The sequence below is a fragment of the Anomaloglossus baeobatrachus genome, chromosome 6 (assembly GCF_048569485.1).
Source record: "Anomaloglossus baeobatrachus isolate aAnoBae1 chromosome 6, aAnoBae1.hap1, whole genome shotgun sequence".
Taxonomy (NCBI): domain Eukaryota; kingdom Metazoa; phylum Chordata; class Amphibia; order Anura; family Aromobatidae; genus Anomaloglossus; species Anomaloglossus baeobatrachus.
The window spans coordinates 489,765,954-489,787,328 of NC_134358.1; the positions used below are offsets into that span (position 1 = coordinate 489,765,954).

Genomic DNA, 21,375 nt, shown 5'->3' on the forward strand with positions numbered 1-21,375 from the left:
GGCAACAAATATATGTACAATACCCCTAGATATCTGGACCACAGCCTGAACTGACACCACTTGTTAAATAATGGTGTCTAGGGTCATCTATCTAGAGTCTCATATATATGTATACATGTATATGTATGTATATATACAGTATGTGTATATATATATACATCTATATATTTATATATATATATATATATATATATATATACTAGAAGGTGGCCCGATTCTACGCATCGGGTATTCTAGAATTTACGTATTGTGTAGTTAATGTATGATTTTTGTTATATATATATATATATATATATATATATATAGATGTTGTTGTGTGTAGTTACCAAGTGTTTGTGTAGGCGCTGTACATGTTCTGGGTGTTGTCTGGGTGTGGCGGGGGGTGAGAGCGGTGTTGTTTGTGTGTTGCGTTGTTTGTAGAGCGCTGTGTGTCTGTAGCGTTGTGTGTGTGTGTGTTGCGCGGTTTGTGTGGGTGTGGGGTGCGTGTGTGTGTTTTGGGGGGAGGTATGTTTTGTGCAATGTATGTGTGTTGCGCGGTATGTGCGTATATTTGTGTATGCTGCGGTGTTTGTGTATTGGGTGTTGTGTGTGTGCGGTGTTGTCTGTGTTTGTGGGTGTCTGTGTAGGGCGGTGTTTGTGGTTCCCAGTGTGTGTGTGGTGTGTTGTGCGGTGCGCGTGTGGCGGTGTGTGTGTGTGTTTTGGGGGGAGGTGTGCACCCCCATTGTGCTCCATCCTCTATGCTGCTCACCCCCCATCGTGCTCCATTCCCCATGCTGCGCACCCCCCATCGTGCTCCATCTTCCATGCTGCGCACCCCCCATCGTGCTCCATACCCCATGCTGCGCACCCCCATCGTGCTCCATCCCCCATGCTGCGCACTCCCCATCGTGCTCTATCCCCCATGCTGTGCACTCCCCATCGTGCTCCATCCTCCATGCTGCGCACTCCCCATCGTTCTCCATTCCCCATGCTTCGCACCCCCCATCGTGCTCCATCCCCCATGCTGCGCACCCCCCATCGTGCTCCATCCCCCATGCTGCGCACCCCCCATCGTGCTCCATCCCCCATGCCGCGCACCCCCCATCGTGCTCCATCCCCCATGCTGCACACTCCCCATCGTGCTCCATCCCCCATGCTGCGCACTCCCCATCATGCTACATCCCCCATGCTGCGCACCCCCCATCGTGCTCCATCCCCCATGCAGCGCACCCCCCATCGTGCTCCATCCCCCATGCTGCGCACTCCCCATCGTGCTATATCCCCCATGCTGCACACCCCATCGTGCTCCATCCCCCATGCTGCGCACTCCCCATCGTGCTCCATCCCCCATGCTATAATAGTTCTCCTATTATACTCAGAGTATAATAGGAGGACTATAATAGGAGGAGTAGTCCTGGGGGGAGAGGAGTATAATGCCGGCTCCCTGCACATGTGTACCGGGAGCCGGTGTATGCTGGTAACTATGATACACATCGGGTAACTAAGGGACCTTAGTTACCCGATGTGTATAATGCTTACCAGCGTTCACCGGCTCCGTCACAATCAGAGCATTGCAAGATTATGTCTGGCGCTGCTGGGATCGTGACGGAGCCGGTGTACACTGGTAACTATGATACACATCGGGTAACCAAGGGACCTTAGTTACCCGATGTGTATAATAGTTACCAGTGTTCACCGGCTCCGTCACGATCCCAGCATCGCAAGGTTATGTCTGGCGATGCGTGCGGAGGGCCGGGGCGAGCGGTCAATCCATGCGGAGGGCGGGGCCAGGCCGAGGCGAGCGACCAATCCGTGGGGGGCCGGGGCCAGGCCGAGCCCAGCGGCGACCAATCCGTGGGGGGGCGGGGCCAGGCCGAGCCCAGCGGCCAATCAGACGGTTGTCACTGTAATGACACTCACCGTGACACAATTTTGGAGCAAGACAGACAGACAGACAGACAGAATAAGGCAATTATATATATAGATATATATGTATATGTCTAATATATAAAGCTCAGCGTATGTGTGTATGTCCGCTAAAGGAATCCGCACCGTCGCATGTACAATCATGAAATTTTGCACGGACACTCCATGTGACTCAGGGAACATCATAAACTATGAAAATTTAACCCCATGCTTTCCAGTTACTCTACAAAAATCCTGCAGCTATTAAACTGAATGGAGCTGGGAGCTGCAAGCTATAAATAGCAACTGTCAGTGGTTGCTATAGGAACAAAATAAACTGTTAGTATAAGAAGCTTATGTGTGAGGTAAGGCTGCTTTCACACATCCGGCTTGAGCTGTGTGTGTGGCTCAATCCGGCTGTGCAAGCTATGCAACGGATGCGGTGAAAACACCGCATCCTTTGCATAAGTTTTTCCTTTGCGGCCCGTCCAGTTTTTGCCGCTTGCGGCATGCTACTGAGCATGCACAGTGGCAAAAACCGCATGCGGCGGCCAGATGCCACCATAGACATGCATTGAAAAATGCGCCGCATCGGCCGAATGCGGCGCAATGCGTTTTTTTTTTGCCGCACGAAAAAACGTGCCAGGCAACGTTCCATCCGGCTGCCGCATCGGCTAAATCTGCCGCATGCGGCAAAAACCGGATGGAACGCAAGGCCATGCGGCACAATGCGGCACTAATTAAAGTCTATGCAGAAAAAACGCAACCGGCAGCAAAAAAAAAAACGGTTGCGATTTTCCTGCAAAGTGCCGGACAGACAGAGACAGCCCTGGAAAGAGACAGCTGGGCAAAGAGACAGATGGGGAAAGAGACAGAGAGAGAGATTGAGACAGATAGACTGATGCAAATACAGACAGAGAGATAGAAACAGACAGACAAGGAAAGAGACAGACAGCGACACACAGACAGAGACTGGGAAAGAGACAGAGAGACAGTTACTATCCCAGGCAGCGCCCGGGTACTACAGCTAATATATATATATCATACATTGGATCAGTCAAAATATAGCCAAAATTGCCATACATCCATTTTAAGAAAGAGCGTTTTTCTGTTAGGATCAAACACGTCTTGATGTCTCCCTCTGCTGCAGGCTCCTCGTATATTTTTCGGATTATATTTGAGATGGGTATCCATAAGGACATCTTCACACAGTATGTTTTGGATTTTACCAAAAACCAAGATTAGCTCCAAGAGTCCAAGCTTAAAAAGACATCAAAATCTCTAATCTGCTTTTTTTGAAGTTGTCCATATACTGATGCCTTGTTTGCATTAAATTCCAGCTTGCTGATTATCACAGTATTGCACAGATGATATTAAGAGATCTCCCAGCACCCCCAGGGTAAGAATATTGGTTATGTGCTAATTCCAATGCCTGGTGCTTTGTAATATGTTTATAGCAATGTTAGATAACTGGATATAATTATATTGTATACTCAATCTAGCTCTCTGCTACAGGCCATATAGGTAAATATTAAAATGCACCCTTTCTCCAACCCATTAAGATGCTGGGCCTGGGTTCTAATTTTACAAGATAGCTCCAAACAATATTTTACAAACTTGGTGCTGACCCCTCCACATAGCAAGAGTTAAAAGGAATATTTGAGCAGTTTTTTCTATGTAATCTGAGAGCAGCATGATGTAGGGGCAAAGAGCCTGATTACAGTGATGTGTCACTTACTAGGCTGTGCGTTGCTGTTTCAATACAATCAGTATTTTGTCAGCAGGAGAATATCAGTAAAAGACTAGGTGTTGCGTGATTCCTGGTCAACTTGAGGAGGGCATCATTGGAATGAACAGTAGTAAAGCCAGGTCAAAGTGCTGAGCAATCTCCGGCATCTTGGGGTAGTATAATGAAATACAATAGCTGACACAAAGCAAATGGCTTAGAGGATTTTAATAGGGCTTTTGGACTGCTGACTGGCTGCCATATTTGCCTATTAATTAGTCCGGCAACCATACCAGAACTTCTTTATGGCTGATTAACAAGACTTAACATTTGCCTAGTGCAACTGTTTGTAAACGTGACTGGGTGGTTCTGGGGTGAGTGGAGCTGAGTTTATGATAATTACAATCCAGTGGCGTAGGTACTGCTTTTGCCGCCCGGGGCGGTCGTCAAATTTGCCTCCCCCCTCCGTTGGTCGTCAATAATCCAGAAATTTTCAAAAATCCGGAAAACCATCAAAATAATTATTTTTCATGGAACTACAATCAAAGATCTAATTGTAGACTGCTGCTATTAGTCCTAGACTTTCACCTTTTTACACATGTAGGCCTATTACACACACACACACACACACACAGCTCTGCTGCATACATACAGACACACACAGCTCTACTGCATACATACAGACACACAACTCTGCAGCATACATACAGACAGACACACAGCTCTGCTGCATGCACACAGGCACACACAACTCTGCAGCTGCTACATACATGCATACATACAGACACACACACAACTCTGCAGCTGCTGCATACATACAGACACACACAACTCTGTAGCTGCTGCATACATACAGACACACACAACTCTGTAGCTGCTGCATACATGCATACATACAGACACACACAACTCTGCTATATACATACAGACACACACAACTCTCCAGCTGCTACATACATACAGACACACACAACTCTGTAGCTGCTGCATACATGCATACATACAGACACACAGAACTCTGTAGCTGCTGCATACATGCATACATCCACACACAACTCTGCTACATACAGACAGACATGCACAGCTCTACTGCATACATACATACACACACACACAACTCTGCTGCACATATAGACACACACGCGGCTTTTGGGGGCCCGCACACGCGGCTGCTGCAGAGCTGTGGCTGCACCAAGCACAGGGCATATGTAGCAGAGCTGAGCCTGCACCAAGCACAGGGCAGATGTAGAGGAGCTGAGCCTGCACTGAGCACAGGGCTGATGTAGAGGAGCTGAGCCTGCACCAAGCACAAGGCAGATGTAGCAGAGCTGAGCCTGCACCAAGCACAGGGCAGATGTAGCAGAGCTGAGGCTGCAGCAAGCACAGGGCAGATGTAGCAGAGCTGAGCCTGCACCAACCACAGGGCAGATGTAGAGGAGCTGAGCCTGCACCAGACACAGGGCAGGTGTAGCAGAGCTGAGGCTGCACCAAGCACAGGGCAGATGTAGCAGAGCTGAGCCTGCAACAAGCACAGGGCAGATGTCGCAGAGCTGAGCCTGCACCGAGCACAGGGCAGATGTAGCAGAGCTGAGCCTGCACCGAGCACAGGGCAGATGTAGCAGAGCTGAGCCTGCACTGAGCACAGGGCAGATGTAGCAGAGCTGAGCCTGCACCGAGCACAGGGCAGATGTAGCAGAGCTGAGCCTGCACCAAGCACAGGGCAGATGTAGCAGAGCTGAGCCTGCACCGAGCACAGGGCAGATGTAGCAGAGCTGAGCCTGCACCAAGCACAGGGCAGATGTAGCAGAGCTGAGCCTGCACCGAGCACAGGGCAGATGTAGCAGAGCTGGGCCTGCACCGAGCACAGGGTAGATGTAGCAGAGCTGAGCCTGTACCGAGCACAGGGCAGATGAAGCAGAGCTGAGCCTGCACCAACACACGCGGCTCCTGGGGGCCCGCACACGCAGCTCCTGGGGGCCCGCACACGTGGCTCCAGGAGGGTGGGAAAGCCCATGCAGCTCACTGGGGCCCATAAACCGGGTGGCTGGGAGGGAGTATACAGGTCGAGGGGGGGGTAGCACTTACCGCTCGGTCACAGAGGAAAGGGGGCCCACACAGCGCCGGAGGTCGCTGGCTGACACTGCTCCTCCTTCATTTGTGGGACTGAGCAGGCCGCGCGGTAGCTCCGCCTACAGATGAAGCTCAAACCAGGAGGACGCTGTGGTCTTAAAGGGACGGCAGCCACAGTTTCCTGCCGAGGACTGCGGTCCCCGGAACTCAGCCCAGGGGCAGCAGAACTGAAGGCAAGTGGCCAAAATGCCGCTCCCCTGACACGTGCCGACCGGGGCGGACCGCCCCCTCCGCCCCCCTTTGCTACACCACTGTTACAATCTGTCACACAGAGTTTTGCTCAAAACTTGCCAATTGTCATGGCGGCATCAGACGCAGTTCACACTACAGATTCTGACACTCCACACTATGCTTTCTCTGGTGTTTCTGAGTTACACAGCCAGGCTCTGGTGTCGACCAGCTGAGTGCTCATTAATGGTCAGACTAGCAAAAGTTAAACTCTCCTGGCCTGCTGGCTACCTCTGGGATCACAAGTTGTGGGAAAACTATCACAGTTACTCCCCACCTTTTTAAGATAGAATCTGTTTTCCCATACTGACGTTAGCTTTGCTGAGTGGGTCTGTGTGCTGTTGTGTCCCAGTCCTGCTGGTGATTATTTTGTGTGGTGCCTGGAGATGTTGTGGAATCCTCTCATCGTCTTGTTATTTCCCCTCTGCTCCTGTGTTCCTCCTTATCTCTTATTGTCTTGTACCTTTGTGTAAGCGTGCTATGAGATAGAGTTTTGGATTCCCGTTTTGTCTATCTCTGTTGGTTTTATCACACTCCTTTCCTGGCTCACCCTTGGGGTAGGGAGGGAGGGGGTAGAGGATCAGGGCTGGTCAGGAGCAGGGTCAGGTTGGCGGCTCAGACATCCTCACCTTCAGAGGTGTCTCTGAGATATGGGATAGCTAGGATCTTTCTAGTCTGAGAACCAATCTAGGAGACCGGGTCCCCTACTCTCCCTATTCACCGTGACACAATCCTTTTGAAACCATTGGGCCTATGTCCTAAGCACTTGCAGGCTAATAGCACAGTTCCTATTGAAGCAGTAGTTCACATTTTTAGTACCAAAAGAGAAGGAAGCAACCAAAATTAGGCTCCTTTCCTGCAAGGTCCCCATAGTAAATCAATGTTTGGCCTCTTTGGTAGGTATGCCCATGCCATAGGTAGTTGTTATGATGGGCTATGTATATAATTTTTCTTTGAAGATGAAAGATACTTCTATCCTATGCTGAGCATTCTTTGTCCCAAAGTGAAGTTCCAGTCGTTAGCCTCATGTATGATATAATATGAAATATGATTATGAATAAATCCTTAACTGTTCTGTTTACAGATAACATCAATTCTGATCATGAAAAAGTTGAGATGATAGAAAACTCTTCTAACCCAATACAAAGGGCAGTGTATAAAGATCTGTACATTTGTAATGCTGTTATTGCCTTTATAGTTGCTTGTGTATAACATATATTTCTTTTTACAATAAACATGGTACTTGTTGCTTATTATTTGCAGCACAGTTCAGCATCCATCCAGCTTCACTGAACTGGACCCTATAATACAAGATGTGATCGTCATTGACCTTGATATCAGAGCCACCACTGAGCCTTTCTATATACTCTTGGAGCCGTATGCAGTCATCTTTTCTGGTGAAAGCTTTACCGGCACAGCTATGAGAAAACAATTTAAGGTCAGTTATTAGATCTGTCATAATAATGACTGTGCCTATTCATACCTTGTGATTTTCCTTTTTATGTCACTATATGTTGTGCAATGTCTTGTAGATGTGGAATAACAGCAAATCCACAATCCATTTTGAGTGGGAAAACATCTCGACGCCAAATATTATTCAGATAGAACCGCACTCTGGAAACATTGGTACTTAAGTATTATCTATTTTTCCACTTGTGATATCATGCATTGTACTTTTAAGTAATTGCCTTAAGGGTACTTTACATGCTGCGACATCGCTAGCAATCTCGTTAGCGATGTGAAATTCTAGATCGCCAGTGCGATCTTTCGGGATCGCACATGGGTCATTTTACGCATGTGCGATCTCCTCATATCGCACTTGCGATCTAGAATTTCACATCGCTAACGAGATCGCTAGCAATGTCGCAGCATGTAAAGTACCCTTTATACTAAATTTGTGACATAGTTTTATATATAACATGGCAAAGTGACTAATCAGTTATGATAGAGCTAGAAAACAGAAGCGCTAATAGGGTTTTACCAGATAAACAACAGGTTAGTATATAAAATTATACACTCACCGATTGTGGTTGTGAAGGGTCACAACCACCATAGAAAGCATAAGATAATGGCGATGTCTTCAGAGTAGGAGGAGAAAAAGGGGTTAATCCCGCATAATCCGCCAAATAAGATGTCGAAATGTTGATAAATTAATCACTATTTTATTCCATAGGTCTACGCGTTTCGAGGTGGACAACATCATAGAGGGCAATAAGTGTACGCCCACAGAGACACATATCTAGTAACACCCCCTTGGCTTAATTTAAATTATAATCTAAACTTTGTATGCTATTATCTTCCACAATGGGGAGGAGGAATTAGATAATAAAACAGATGTTTTATTTACTTCTGAAGCCACTATTCCATGATGTCACCAGTTTAACATGTTCAAATAGTGAAAGGTTTGCATTAAATGGAGCATGTGTGTGCTCCTCTGTTCATTGTCTCTAAGGGGTACTTTACATGTTGCGACATCGCTAGCAATTGCTAGCGATGTCGAGCGCGATAGCACCCGCCCCCGTCGCACATGCGATATTGTGTGATCGCTGCCGTAGCGAACATTATCGCTACGGCAGCTTCACACGCACATACCTTGTCGGCGACGTCGCGGTGACTGCCGAACAATCCCTCTTTTAAGGGGGAGGTGCGTTCGGCGTCACCGCGACATCACCGCAACGTCACTAAGCGGCCAGCCAATAGAAGCGGAGGGGCGGAGATGAGCGGGACATATCATCCCGCCCACCTTCTTCCTTCCGCATTGCCGGTGGACGCAGGTAAGGAGATGTTTGTCGTTCCTGCGGCTTCACACACAGCGATGTGTGCTGCTGCAGGAACGACAAACAACATCGTACCGCTAGCAGTAACTACATTATAGAAATGAACGACGTGACACAGATCAGCGATTTTTAACGCTGGTGCGCTCGTTCATCATCGCACCTAGGATTTACACGTTGCGATGTCGTTACCGGCGCCGGATGTGCGTCACTAACGACGTGACCCCGACGATATATCGGTAACGATGTCGCAATGGGTAAATTACCCCTAAGACTAACAGAGACAGTACAATGCTCGGATATCTGTCAGTCCTATGGACGATTAGTGAGACAACAACAAGCATCTGAAGCCATTACACTTTATTGAATCCTGACTTTTGGGGTCCGAGACACCCTATTTAGTGATGGGGTAGTCATATCTCTGGACCACCACATATGACAAGTTGATTGCTCATCCTGCTGATAGATGATCTATAACATTATTACTGAGAAAACTCCCATAAAAAGGGAATATACCGTATTTGCCACTCCCCAAATTTGAAAAATAGGATGTTTGTTCATAATTTTAGGATGTGGAAAAAGGCCATGTAAATCTTATGAAAACAAAACAAGAAGACAAAATACTTATAGAGTTTCTGGTGTAAATTTGTATAAAAAGCCTGAGAATCTTTTGCCTTAATTTTTACCAACTTTTCCCTTCTCTGAAATGATTTCCTGTAGCCATTGTTATGCAGCGTGTACATGTAGGTCCTATCCCGGGGCTTCTTATTTGATTTTTCTCCTGAGTAGCTGACGTAGAAATGTCTTCTCAGAGTGTGGTAGATTCTGTGAATTTGAATTGATGTTCACTGGACTGAAGACTGGATTCACCAGCGAGATTGTGAATTGCCGCATACTACACTCTTCTGAGCCGGTGGTTTTGCACGTGGAGGCCACATTTAAGGTTTGTTGTTCTCGTTTGTATTTTTAATCTGGCATTTTACATATAAGATTAAAATGGTAGAAAGGGTGTGAAATTAATGTATACACTTGTTAAAACATTTACTTTTTTATATTCGTCCCTTAGTATCCAACAGTATAGTTTTACCTTGGGAAGTTCCTGGTGTATACCCTAAATATATCTATAGTACCTCCCTGACTGACTGTGTGCATGTAGCTCTTTCAATGACAAGTCTGGTTATACCTTTACATGGCCAGTCCATTCCTCTATTACTTAGAAATCAGCTTTTTAATTGATATATTAATGAGGCTAAAGAACTATTTGTAGATCTGATGTTTTTGTCACTCCAGCTCAGTGCCACCCCCTCCTGGTTAACTGACAGCTTCTATGCTGAGTAACTTCAGTCAGAGGAGCCATCATTCAAGTAGAAAGAGGTGGTACTGAGTGAGTACTAGAGCTGGAGTGACAGAAGCATCAGATCTCCAGCCATAAAATGCTGATTTCTCAGTAATGGAGGAACAGACTACTCATGTAAATGTATTGTTGGACTTGTCTTTGAAAGAGCTACATGCACATATAAATAATTTGTGGTGGGAAATTCTGCTGGCAGATTCCCTTCAATAGTAAGAATATGGGTCTGTACATCTCTCTGTGCCTACAATAAAGCTAGAGCTGAGCGCTTGTGGTTGCAGAGGTTAGTGCTTGTGAACAGTCTTTTAAGCCATTGGTGGCGGTCTCAGGACTGATATACCCCCACTCTGCAGCATGATTGGAAGGATAACTGATTCAAAATGTAACATGATTGATACCCTTGATAACTAAGACCCATTGTGTTCTCTATACCATTTATTCAAACACATGATGACATGTAAATTAGCTCTGTCATTTTGACATCTACCATTTAAATTTCTTATTGGGTTTCATTTCATGTGTTAACATTTAGAATCAAAATATTTTGCTCCTTTTCTTTCCATCGCAGGGACCATTGATAGATATCATGATTCCATCACTTGACCTGGGGCTTATGAAACTGGGAAATCAATCGCTCAGCAAATTTACTATTGGAAACATGAGTCCCTTGGCAGCAAAGTGGAAAATTCAGGAGAGTAAAGCTTGTTTAGCTGCAAGAGGAGAGGAGGTAAGAGTTACCATTAGGGTGGAATATCGCCATAATACAATACAATACAGAGGCATCATATGGGGGGATGGGGCATGTCTATGGTGCAGTAGTACACAGCTGTAGGGAGTTGTGTGCTACTTTACAACCTTAGGGGTACTTTGCACACTACGACATCGCAAGCCGATGCTTGCGATGCCGAGCGCGATAGTCCCCGCCCCCGTTGCAGCAGCGATATCTTGTGATTGCTGACGTAGCGAACATTATCGCTACGGCAACTTCACATGCACTCACCTGCCCTGCGACGTCGCTCTGGCCGGCGAACCGCCTCCTTACTAAGGGGGCGGGTCGTGCGGCGTCACAGTGACGTTACACGGCAGGTGGCCAATAGAAGCGGAGGGGCGGAGATAAGTGGGACGTAAACATCCCGCCCACCTCCGTCCTTCCGCATAGCCGGCGTGAGCCGCGGTGACGCAGGAAGGAGATGTTCCTTGCTCCTGCGGCTTCTCACACAGCGATGTGTGCTGCCGCAGGGGAACGAGGAACAACATTGTACTGTTGCTGCAGCTACATTATAGAAATGTTGGACACTACACCGATGATACGTTTACGACGCTTTTGCGCTCGTTAATCGTATCATAAAGGATTTACACACTACGATATCGACAGCGACACCGGATGTGCATCACTTTCGATTTGAGCCCACCGGCATCGCACCTGCGATATCGTAGTGTCCAAAGTACCCCTTAGGTTACATCCGAGCAATCAGTGTTATGGACACGGGGTGTTTTTGTTGCGTTCAAAACGCTGCGTAGTACAGTACAAGCACAGTGGATGTGATTTATAGCAATTTATTGTGTACTGTGCTTCTTTTCGATGCAGCTTAAACTGACATGTGGTGTGGCTCTCTGAGCTGCAGCATATCAATTTATGCTTGCGGTGATGCAAGTGTTCTCAGCAGAAGAATATGGTGAAAATACGCCAAGCCCAGAACCCTGATTATGGGCATGGATGCTGCATTCCCCCACGGAGAACACTAGAGTCTAGAGAAGAGGAATGACACTGTGTCCAGAATACAGTGTCTTCCAGATCATGGGCACGTAGCCTAAGGGGTACTTTGCACGTTGCGACATCGCAGGTGCGATATCGGTGGGGTCATGTCGAAAGTGACGCACTTCCGTGCGTCGCTCCCGACATCGTAGTGTGTAAATCCTAGATGATACGATTAACGAGCGCAAAAGCGTCGTAATCGTATCATCGGTGCAGGGTCGGGGAAAACCATAATTAAGCTGCTGCGACGGTACGATGTTGTTCCTCGCTCCTGCGGCAGCACACATCTCTGTGTGTAAAGCCGCAGGAGTGAGGAACATCACCTTACTTGCCTCCAGCAGCTCACGCCGGCTATGCGGAAGGAAGGAGGTGGGCGGGATGTTTACGTCCCACTCAGCTCCACCCCTCCGCTTCTATTGGTCGCCTGCCGTGTGACGTCACTGACGCCGCACGACCTGCCCCCTTAATAAGGAGGCGGATCGCCGGCCAGAGCTGAGTGCGTGTGAAGCTGCCGTAGCGATAATATTCGCTACGGCAGCTATCACTAGATATCGCACCTGCGACGGAGGTGGGGACTATCGCGCTCGGCATCGCAAGCATCGGCTTGCGATGTCGCAGCGTGCAAAGCCCGCCTAAGGGTATGAGGCCTGATGTGCACTCTCCATCAGCTGCAGTGTGATGGCTCATGCCGTTATTCAGATTTCACATCAAACCTCCAGTTTCATGTAGTTTGCAGCAGCATGCAGACTATGTTTCTGGAACTACTCCTAAATTTATGTTTAATAACATATTTTATAAAACCAAAGAATAAAGAAAAGTGTGTGACCTTAAGGCAATGAATTAGTTGTTCAATCACATTGGGTTTTTCTCCATGATGTCGACTCTTAGGCGGGCTTTGCACACTACGACATCGCAGGTGCGATGTCGGTGGGGTCAAATTGAAAGTGACGCACATCCGGCATCGCAAGCGACATCGCAGTGTGTAAAGCCTAGATGATACGATTAACGAGCGCAAAAGCGTCATAATCGTATCATCGGTGCAGCGTCGGCGTAATCCATAATTACGCTGACGCGACGGTCCGATGTTGTTCCTCGCTCCTGCGGCAGCACACATCGCTGTGTGTGAAGTCGCAGGAGCGAGGAACATCTCCTACCGGCGTCACCGCGGCTTCCGTAGGTTATGCGGAAGGAAGGAGGTGGGCGGGATGTTTACATCCTGCTCATCTCCGCCCCTCCGCTCCTATTGGCCGCCTGCCGTGTGACGTCGCAGTGACGCCGCACGACCCGCTCCCTTAATAAGGAGGCGGGTCGCCGGCCAGAGCGACGGTCGCAGGGAAGGTGAGTGCATGTGAAGCTGGCGTAGCGATAATTTTCGCTACGCCAGCTTACACAAGATATTGTACCTGCGACGGGGGCGGGGACTATCGCGTGCGACATCGCAGCATCGGCTTGCGATGTCGCAACGTGCAAAGCCCGCCTTAGGCCCTGTGCGCACTGGAAAACTTAAGAAAATTCCGCAGGGTCTGAAAGATTACAGCACCCGCGGTAAAAAAAACGCGGCAAACTGCACCCGAAAACCGCATGCGGTTTGCTGCGGTTTTACCGCGGTATTGTTCGCGGTATTGCTGCGGTTTTCCCGCATGCGGGTTGGTACATGTGCTTTAATGCATTCAATGCAATAAAGCACATTGAAGAAAAAAAAAAAAATTTCCTTCTGAGATAGATAGCAGACAGATAAATAGATAGAAGAATAGAAGACAGATAGAATAGATAGAAGGATAGATAGATAGATAGATAGATAGAGTCCCTGTGAGAACACGCTGCATTTCTCCCGAGCGGTGATGTGTGTTCACATTACCGGCCGTGGGAAATGACCGGTAATTATCTCTGCTGTCTCGTTGCGAGGCTGCATTCATTCAGCGCTGTGTGTCAGTCGCGGCTGGATGCAAGCATCGCAGGACGTGGATTACGCTGGAGCTGTGTCTTTGGGGGGGGTTAATAAAGGGGTGAACCAGGGGCTTTTTTGTGTTTTATTTAAAATAAAGGATTTTTCGGTGTGTGTGCTTATTCACTTTACTTACGGGTTGATCATGTCAGCTGTCTCATAGACGCTGCCATGATCAAGCCTGGACTTAGTGGCGGAGATACGCTGCCATTAACTTCTTATATTACCCTGATTGCCACTGCATCACGGCAACAGGAAGAGCCGGGGACACTCCGGGACTGCCGCATAATGGATGCGACAGTCCCAGGGCAGAGGCGGGCTGAGATTCTCGGCTGCGGGAGGGGAGGGGGGCATTAACCCTGGCCCTCGCCCTCCCCAGCCTGAGAATACCGGGCCGCCGCTGTGTGCTTACCTCGGCTGGACGGTAAAAATACGGCGGAGCCCACATGTTTTTTTTCCTATATGTCCGTTTGCTTTCTATGTGTATTCTATATGTCTGTGTGTGTGTGATGTGTGTGTATTGTATGTCTGTGTCTGTGATGTGTGTGTGTTTACTCTCTGCTCCGCTTCCTCTTCCAGTCATAATGACATCACTTCCCTGCAAACCGCAGGCAGCGATGAACATTACCGCAGGTAAACCGCGAAATACCGGAGGGAATAACGCAGGAAAACGCAATGAACCGCACAGAATTTGCTGCCTGCGTTATTCCCTGCGGTATTTCGCGATTACATTACAGTCAATGGAGTGAAATCCCGCAGCTATCTGCGGAAAAGAAGTGACATGCAATTGTTTTTGCTGCGGGAATCCCACAGCAAAACATGCAGCTGTCAAAATCCGCATAGTGCGCACAGCATTTTTTTTTCCCATAGGTTTTGCTGGTGAATCACTGCAGAGATGTTATAAACATAACATGCAGCAAAACATGCAGCAAAACCGCAGGAACTCCGCGGCAAAAAACGGCAAGTGCGCACAGGGCCTTAGAGCACATCAATCATATACAATTCTTTCCATTGAATCTGTAGCCTATATCTATTTTTTTTGTCTTCTAAGTGGAAAGAACACATAGTGATAATTGTATTTCTTCATCGTTCCTTATGGGAGACCCAGACCATGGGTGTATAGCTTCTGCCTCCGGAGGACACACAAAGTACTACACTAAAAAGTGTAGCTCCTCCCTCCGAGCATATACACCCCCTGGATGACCAAATCTAGCCAGTTCAATGCTTTGTGTTCAGGAGAATCACACATGCATTTTCATCTGATTTTTGATTTTTGATTTAAAAGAGTTGGAAGAAAAGCGGGTCCTAGCTGGATCCCCGGCATGTCCCTTCTCACCCCACTGTGTCGGCGGTGCTGTTAAGGTTGATTTCAAGGCTGGAGCCTTTACATGCCGCGCTCCTTCACCATCCCTCGGGCTCTGGCTTGAAGTGGGAGCCAGCACGGTTCTCACTGCTTTGCAGGAGACCGGTCTCCATCCGCAGCCCTCTCAGGACCCTGCCGGACGGAGCACTCATCCCTCAGGGACCTGGCCCTGCGTCTCTCAAGCTAAGTATTGAGACGTTATTGTCAGGGGGTCCCTTGCATTTTTTATTGTTGGGGAGAGTGTGTTAGTTATTTTGGTGACATTTCCGGCCGGTTCTCTGGGTTTCCCCTGAGAACCGCGCCGAGGGTGCCTGCTCGCCGGCCGCACTGTAAAATTTAGTCCCCGGCTTCAGCTGCGGCCTACTTTCGGTTTCACTGCCCCTGCATGTCAGTCATGCAGAGGGACAGTGCGGCGCCGCCCACCGGCCGTTCAGCAGAGGGGAGGACACTCCTCTCTCAGGAGATGTTTCCCTCCCCTGTATATCCCCTTGGCCCTCCGGTTCCCGCTCTTGGACTAGGCCCCACCCCCCTCCTCACTCCGGCGCCATTTTATCAGCGTTCTCACACTGATCGGCGCTGGCTGCTGCATCTCTGCAACCTGTCTGGGGGTCTGAGTTGTGGGATCCGGAGGGCACACAAATCGGTCTGGTAAGCCACAACCTCTGGTTGTGGACTTTATTATACACTCTCTTGGGGTCATTCTGAAGGAGTGTGTTCTTACTGCAGAGCCCCCACCTCAGCAGCATGTCTCACACTAGGAGCAAGGCTGCAAGGCTGTACTCAATATGCACTGCATGTAAGCTCGTACTGCCTGAACCGAGCACATATCCTCATTGTGATGCCTGCTCTAACATGGTGGTGCCTCAGCCTGGAGTCTCCCCAGTGGTCCCTCAGGCTGCTCCGGCCCCGGTGGCTGAACCCCCGGCTTGGGTAGAATTGTTTACTAAGTCTATCTCCCAGTCCTTTGCTGACTCCATGGGAGAGCTGTCCCGGACTCTGCTGAGCATGCATCAGCCCCCTTCACAGGGTGCCTCTGATGCTTCGGCTCGCTCTCCAGAGCTCACAGAGGATTCTTCATCTGCTCCCAGACCCCGTCCTCCTAAAAGGAAACGCAGGGACCCCTCTCCTTCCTCGTCCCGCGGCTCCGATTCACGAGCCGATTCGCAGGACGAGGAGGATGTCTTTACTGGGGGCTCGGACGCTACCTCTATGTGCCCTATTGATCTGACTGAGGGGGATGCAGATGTTAGTGATTTGATTGCGTCCATTAATACTGTACTGGACCTCAATCCGCCAGTATCAGAGGAGTAACCCTCTCTGGCAGAAAAGCACCAGTTTACTTTGCCTAAGAGACCAAGGAGTGTGTTCTTTAACCACTCCAGTTTTCAGACCACTGTGTCCAAGCCCAGAGCCTGTCCTGACAAACGCTTTCCTAAGCGTGGTTCTGATGACCGTTTTCCTTTTCCACCAGAGGTGGTCAAGGAGTGGGCTCTCTCACCAAAGGTGGACCTTCCGGTGTCTAGACTCTCAGCCCGGACAGTTGTATCTGTGGCTGATGGCACCTCACTCAAGGATCCCACTGACCGCCAGGTTGACCTCCTGGCCAAGTCTGTCTATGAGGCGACAGGCGCCTCGTTCTCCCCATCTTTTGCAGCAGTGTGGGCTCTCAAAGCCATCTCTGCTTCTCTGGAGGAGATGCATACCCTCACTAGGGACTCTATGCCTGAATTGGTTGCTTTAACTTCCCAGGCTTCAGCCTTTTCAGCCTACGCCATGTCTGCCATGCTGGAGGCCTCTCACCGCACTGCGGTGGCCTCCGCCAATTCCCTCGCTATCCGCAGGATCTTGTGGCTTCGTGAGTGGAAGGCGGATGCTTCCTTAAAGAAGTACCTTGCTGGGCTCCCATTTGCTGGGTCCAGGCTGTTCGGTGAACAGCTGGATGAAATTATTAAGGAGGCTACTGGCGGGAAGAGTACTTCCTTGCCACAGACTAAAGCCAGGAAACCTGTCCAGGGCAGGAACCAGTCGAGGTTTCGTTCCTTTTGTTCCTCTAACTGGTCATCCTCTAAGCCCTCGGCCTCGTCCACTAACTCGGCCAAGGACCAGAAGCCCACCTGGCGCAAGAATGTCAGTGTTCTTTCAGCGGCGTATCGCCCGACTGGCTCAGGTGGGCACCTTCATGCAGGGCGCATCTCACATCATTCCACCTTACCGGCGGCCTTTGGATCCCTGGGACCTTAATCTGGACCTCACGGCCTTACAGAAACCCCCCTTTGAGCCTCTTAGGGAAGTTTCTTTGTTTCGACTTTCACAGAAAGTCGTCTTTCTGGTGGCCATAACTTCTCTCAGGAGAGTCTCTGATTTGGCCGCGCTCTCTTCGGAGTCACCTTTTTTGTTTTTTCACCAAGACAAGGTAGTTCTCCGTCCGACTCCGGACTTTCTTCCTAAGGTGGTGTCTCCTTTCCACCTTAACCAGGACATTTCATTGCCTTCCCTTTGTCCGGCCCCTGTTCATCGCTTTGAGAAAGCGTTGCATACTTTAGATCTGGTGCGGGCGCTCCGGATCTATGTGTCACGCACCGCCGCTCTTAGGCAGTGCACCTCTCTTTTTGTGCTGACCACAGGTCAGCGCAAGGGTCTCTCGGCTTCTAAACCGACCCTAGCTCGTTGGATTAGGTCGGCCATATCCGATGCCTACCAGAGTACTCAGGTGCCTCCCCCGCCGGGGATCAAGGCACACTCGACCAGAGCTGTCGGTGCCTCTTGGGCTTTCAGGCACCAGGCTACGGCTCAGCAGGTCTGTCAGGCTGCCACTTGGTCTAGTCTGCACACCTTTTCAAAGCACTACCAAGTGCATGCTCATGCTTCGGCAGATGCGAGCTTGGGCAGACGCATCCTTCAGGCGGCTGTCGCCCATTTGTGAAGTTAGGTTTTGCCTACTTCTCAGTTTTCTGTTTATTTCCCACCCCTGGACTGCTTTGAGATGTCCCATGGTCTGGGTCTCCCATAAGGAACGATGAAGAAAAAGAGAATTTTGTTTACTTACCGTAAATTCTTTTTCTTATAGTTCCGACATGGGAGACCCAGCACCCTCCCTGTTGCCTGTTGGCAGTTTTCTTGTTCCGTGTGTTTTCACCGGCTGTTGTTGTAGTCAGAGGTTCCGGTTGTTCCGGGTTTTGCTCTGTCTCTACTTGTGGGTGGATGTCCTCCTTCAGCTTTTGCACTAAACTGGCTACATTTGGTCATCCAGGGGGTGTATATGCTCGGAGGGAGGAGCTACACTTTTTAGTGTAGTACTTTGTGTGTCCTCCGGAGGCAGAAGCTATACACCCATGGTCTGGGTCTCCCATGTCGGAACTATAAGAAAAAGAATTTACGGTAAGTAAACAAAATTCTCTTTTTTTACACAGGAATCAAGATTTTCCATTTCTCCTGAGAGTGGTGTGTTGCCGCCTCTAGGTACACGGGAGGTGTCTGTGATATTTAATCCATTGATGTGTCAGAGGTTGGAGACAGTGCTGGAGCTGGACGTAGAAAATGGTGACGGAAGGTAGGAATTATAGACTTAGTAGAGTTAACCAATTTCTGGCATTTAATGGACTGCACTAATGTGCTAAGCTCTGAACATTTCTCCATTCTAGGAGTTAAAGTGTACCTGGCATTTCACACATAATCTGTAGATAAACATGCTATTGCTTCCAGGATCTCTTGCATGTTAAAACTGTTTTGTGCAATTTTCCCAAAAAATTGGCCCAAATCTCATGTTATGGAATTTGCCATTCATTTTTTCTGAAGCAATCTATTCCTTTTCATCTGCATTCTTCCAGCACTTTTTGTACCAGAACTTAGTTTCCAACATTTAGTGGCTTGCTTGCTCTGAAGTGAAAGCCTGCTACCCTGCCTATTAGGCCTCCTTCACACATCTGTGTCTCCGGGACGTGTGACGTCCGTTTTCACACATACCGGAGACACGGGCACACGTAGACCCATTAAAATCAATGGGTTTGCACACACGTGCGTGTTTTGCCATGGACCGTGTGTTCGTGTGGAGCATACGTGTGTCCGTGTGCTCCAGATGTAGACATGTCCATTTTTCTCCATCAGCACGGGTGTCACACAGAACGTATGGATGTGCTCCATGTGACATCAGTGTGACACATACCAGAGAAAACCACGTATCTGTGAAATAAAATGAATTTCTATACTCACCTTCTCCAGCGCTGCTGTCTTTGCCGCTGCTGTCACTTGCTTCCGACACCGGCTCATTAAGCTCATTTCATATTCACTGTACCGAGGACCGGAAGCAGCAGCAGTGAGGAGTCAGCAGGGCCAGAAACTACAGAGTGGAATACATCAGCACCACGGACAGCAGGGACCAGGACAGGTGGCAAAAAGTTCCTGCTCTCTTCGTGTTAGCACAGATAGCACACTGAGAACACATGTGTGCCAAAATCATGGCACATGGAGGGCAATACGCACCTTTTACACGTCCGTGCAAAACGTGCGTGGTTTTCACGGATGTGTGAAAGAGGCCTTATATTGAGTTGCAACAGGGCAAATGGGTGCACCGCCAATTATGACCAATATATTAAATAGTCTGAATGCTCACCTATGCAGTAAGGCTAACATAGGAAGAAAGGAGAAAAAGTACTGCACATGGAGGGAGCACAACAGGAATAGTAATAAAAAACAACCTTTATTGTGACAATTATTAAAACCATTTAAAATACAAAAACACACCTAATCAACACGGCATGCCACCACAGCCGACCCCTCAATCACAATACAGTATATATAAATCAAAGGGGGTATACCCATTAACATATAACAACCATCAATGCAATATATACATAAAAAGTGATATCCAAACTTGAATAATATTCCACCTATACCCCAATATCAGCACAAGGGGACAACAAGGCCCAAACATTCCAATTTGTGCACATCAAGCAGAATGAAGACGGATGGAGGAAAAACCCTCCTATCTTACCAATTGTCTGCCGTTATATATAAGCATCACTGGGTATAGGGTAAAGAGGTCAGTTTGGAAAAAACAGGGAAATGAGGAGGGCGGTGGGCATAAGCTCCCGTGAGCAGGACCCACGCGTATCGCCGCACAGCAGCGGCTTCCTCAGGGTAGGCGTGTGCAGTGTCACAACGGAAGGAGGAAATATAAATATGCATCTGATTAATCATAACGGTCGTCACCTGTTTATTATAATGGCCGTCGGTCCGGACCGGTCCATGATGGAAAGAAGAGCGTGAAACATAGCCCGATGGTGTATGCGCGCCGCCATCTTGAAAGATCCGCGCATGCGCGGGAAGTTCAAGATAGCCGCGCGAGAAACTGCAGATTGGCGCATGCGCAGAACCACTACGATTTGGTTCTATTGAAGCCCGGCTCCCATATGTTAAGAGAGCACGTCTCAGTGGGCGGTGATCATCAATCCTCACTGGGCTTATACACAAGATAAGGGAAGGACAAAAGTATGTAGGTGGAGCATGTACAATAGGTTATGATAAATGGAGCGTAATAGTATAGAAAAAGACCAGGATAAGAAACAGGAAAGAAGGAAATATAAGAAAGAAAAGAAAGAGAGAGGAGATAAGGGAGAAGAAAAAAAGAAAAAGAAAGGGAAAGGAGAGAAAAATAAATAAATATAAAAAATAAAAATAAAAAGACAGATTATATCTGCAACCCTCTGTACACGAATATGTACACATGCACAAGAGGGATAGAGATAGAGCGACCTGGGTAATAAGATACAAAGGAACAGATTAAACAAGAATAATAATAATAACACCAATTCCAATAGCATACATAAATAGCATGGATATAATTACTGACACAATTAGGCACAATTGTGAAAATAATAATAATATATGTGCCATAACATCATGGAGAGAAAATAACCAATTATATACAAAATGCAAAAACACGTACAAAAAACTATGCGGGGAGGGGGGGGGGGGGGGTTCTGAAGAGGGAGTTAATGGTTAAGAAATCTAAATATTAGCCCAAAAAACCAGTGAACAATAGCTCTTCGTTCAGGCCACCAGGGGCCACAGAATTTAAGATAAAAATCCATCTTGCCTCAGTCTGCAAAAGCCATTTTGGGTGGGTCCTGCTCACGGGAGCTCATGCCCACCGCCCTCCTCATTTCCCTGTTTTTTCCAAACTGACCTCTTTACCCTATACCCAGTGATGCTTATATATA

The 21,375-nt window shown here is 48.2% G+C and overlaps 1 protein-coding gene across 1 annotated transcript in view; it reads left to right on the forward strand.

Moving 5' to 3' along the window:
- DLEC1 (DLEC1 cilia and flagella associated protein) overlaps positions 1-21,375 on the forward strand; it is a 195,339-nt gene that overhangs the window by 102,741 nt on the left and 71,223 nt on the right. The window contains exons 16-21 of the mRNA XM_075315397.1: positions 3,225-3,283; positions 7,232-7,406; positions 7,501-7,594; positions 9,555-9,685; positions 10,662-10,820; positions 18,568-18,707. Of these exons, the coding sequence (XP_075171512.1) occupies positions 3,225-3,283; positions 7,232-7,406; positions 7,501-7,594; positions 9,555-9,685; positions 10,662-10,820; positions 18,568-18,707 (758 nt within the window). The remainder of the gene's footprint in view (positions 1-3,224; positions 3,284-7,231; positions 7,407-7,500; positions 7,595-9,554; positions 9,686-10,661; positions 10,821-18,567; positions 18,708-21,375) is intronic.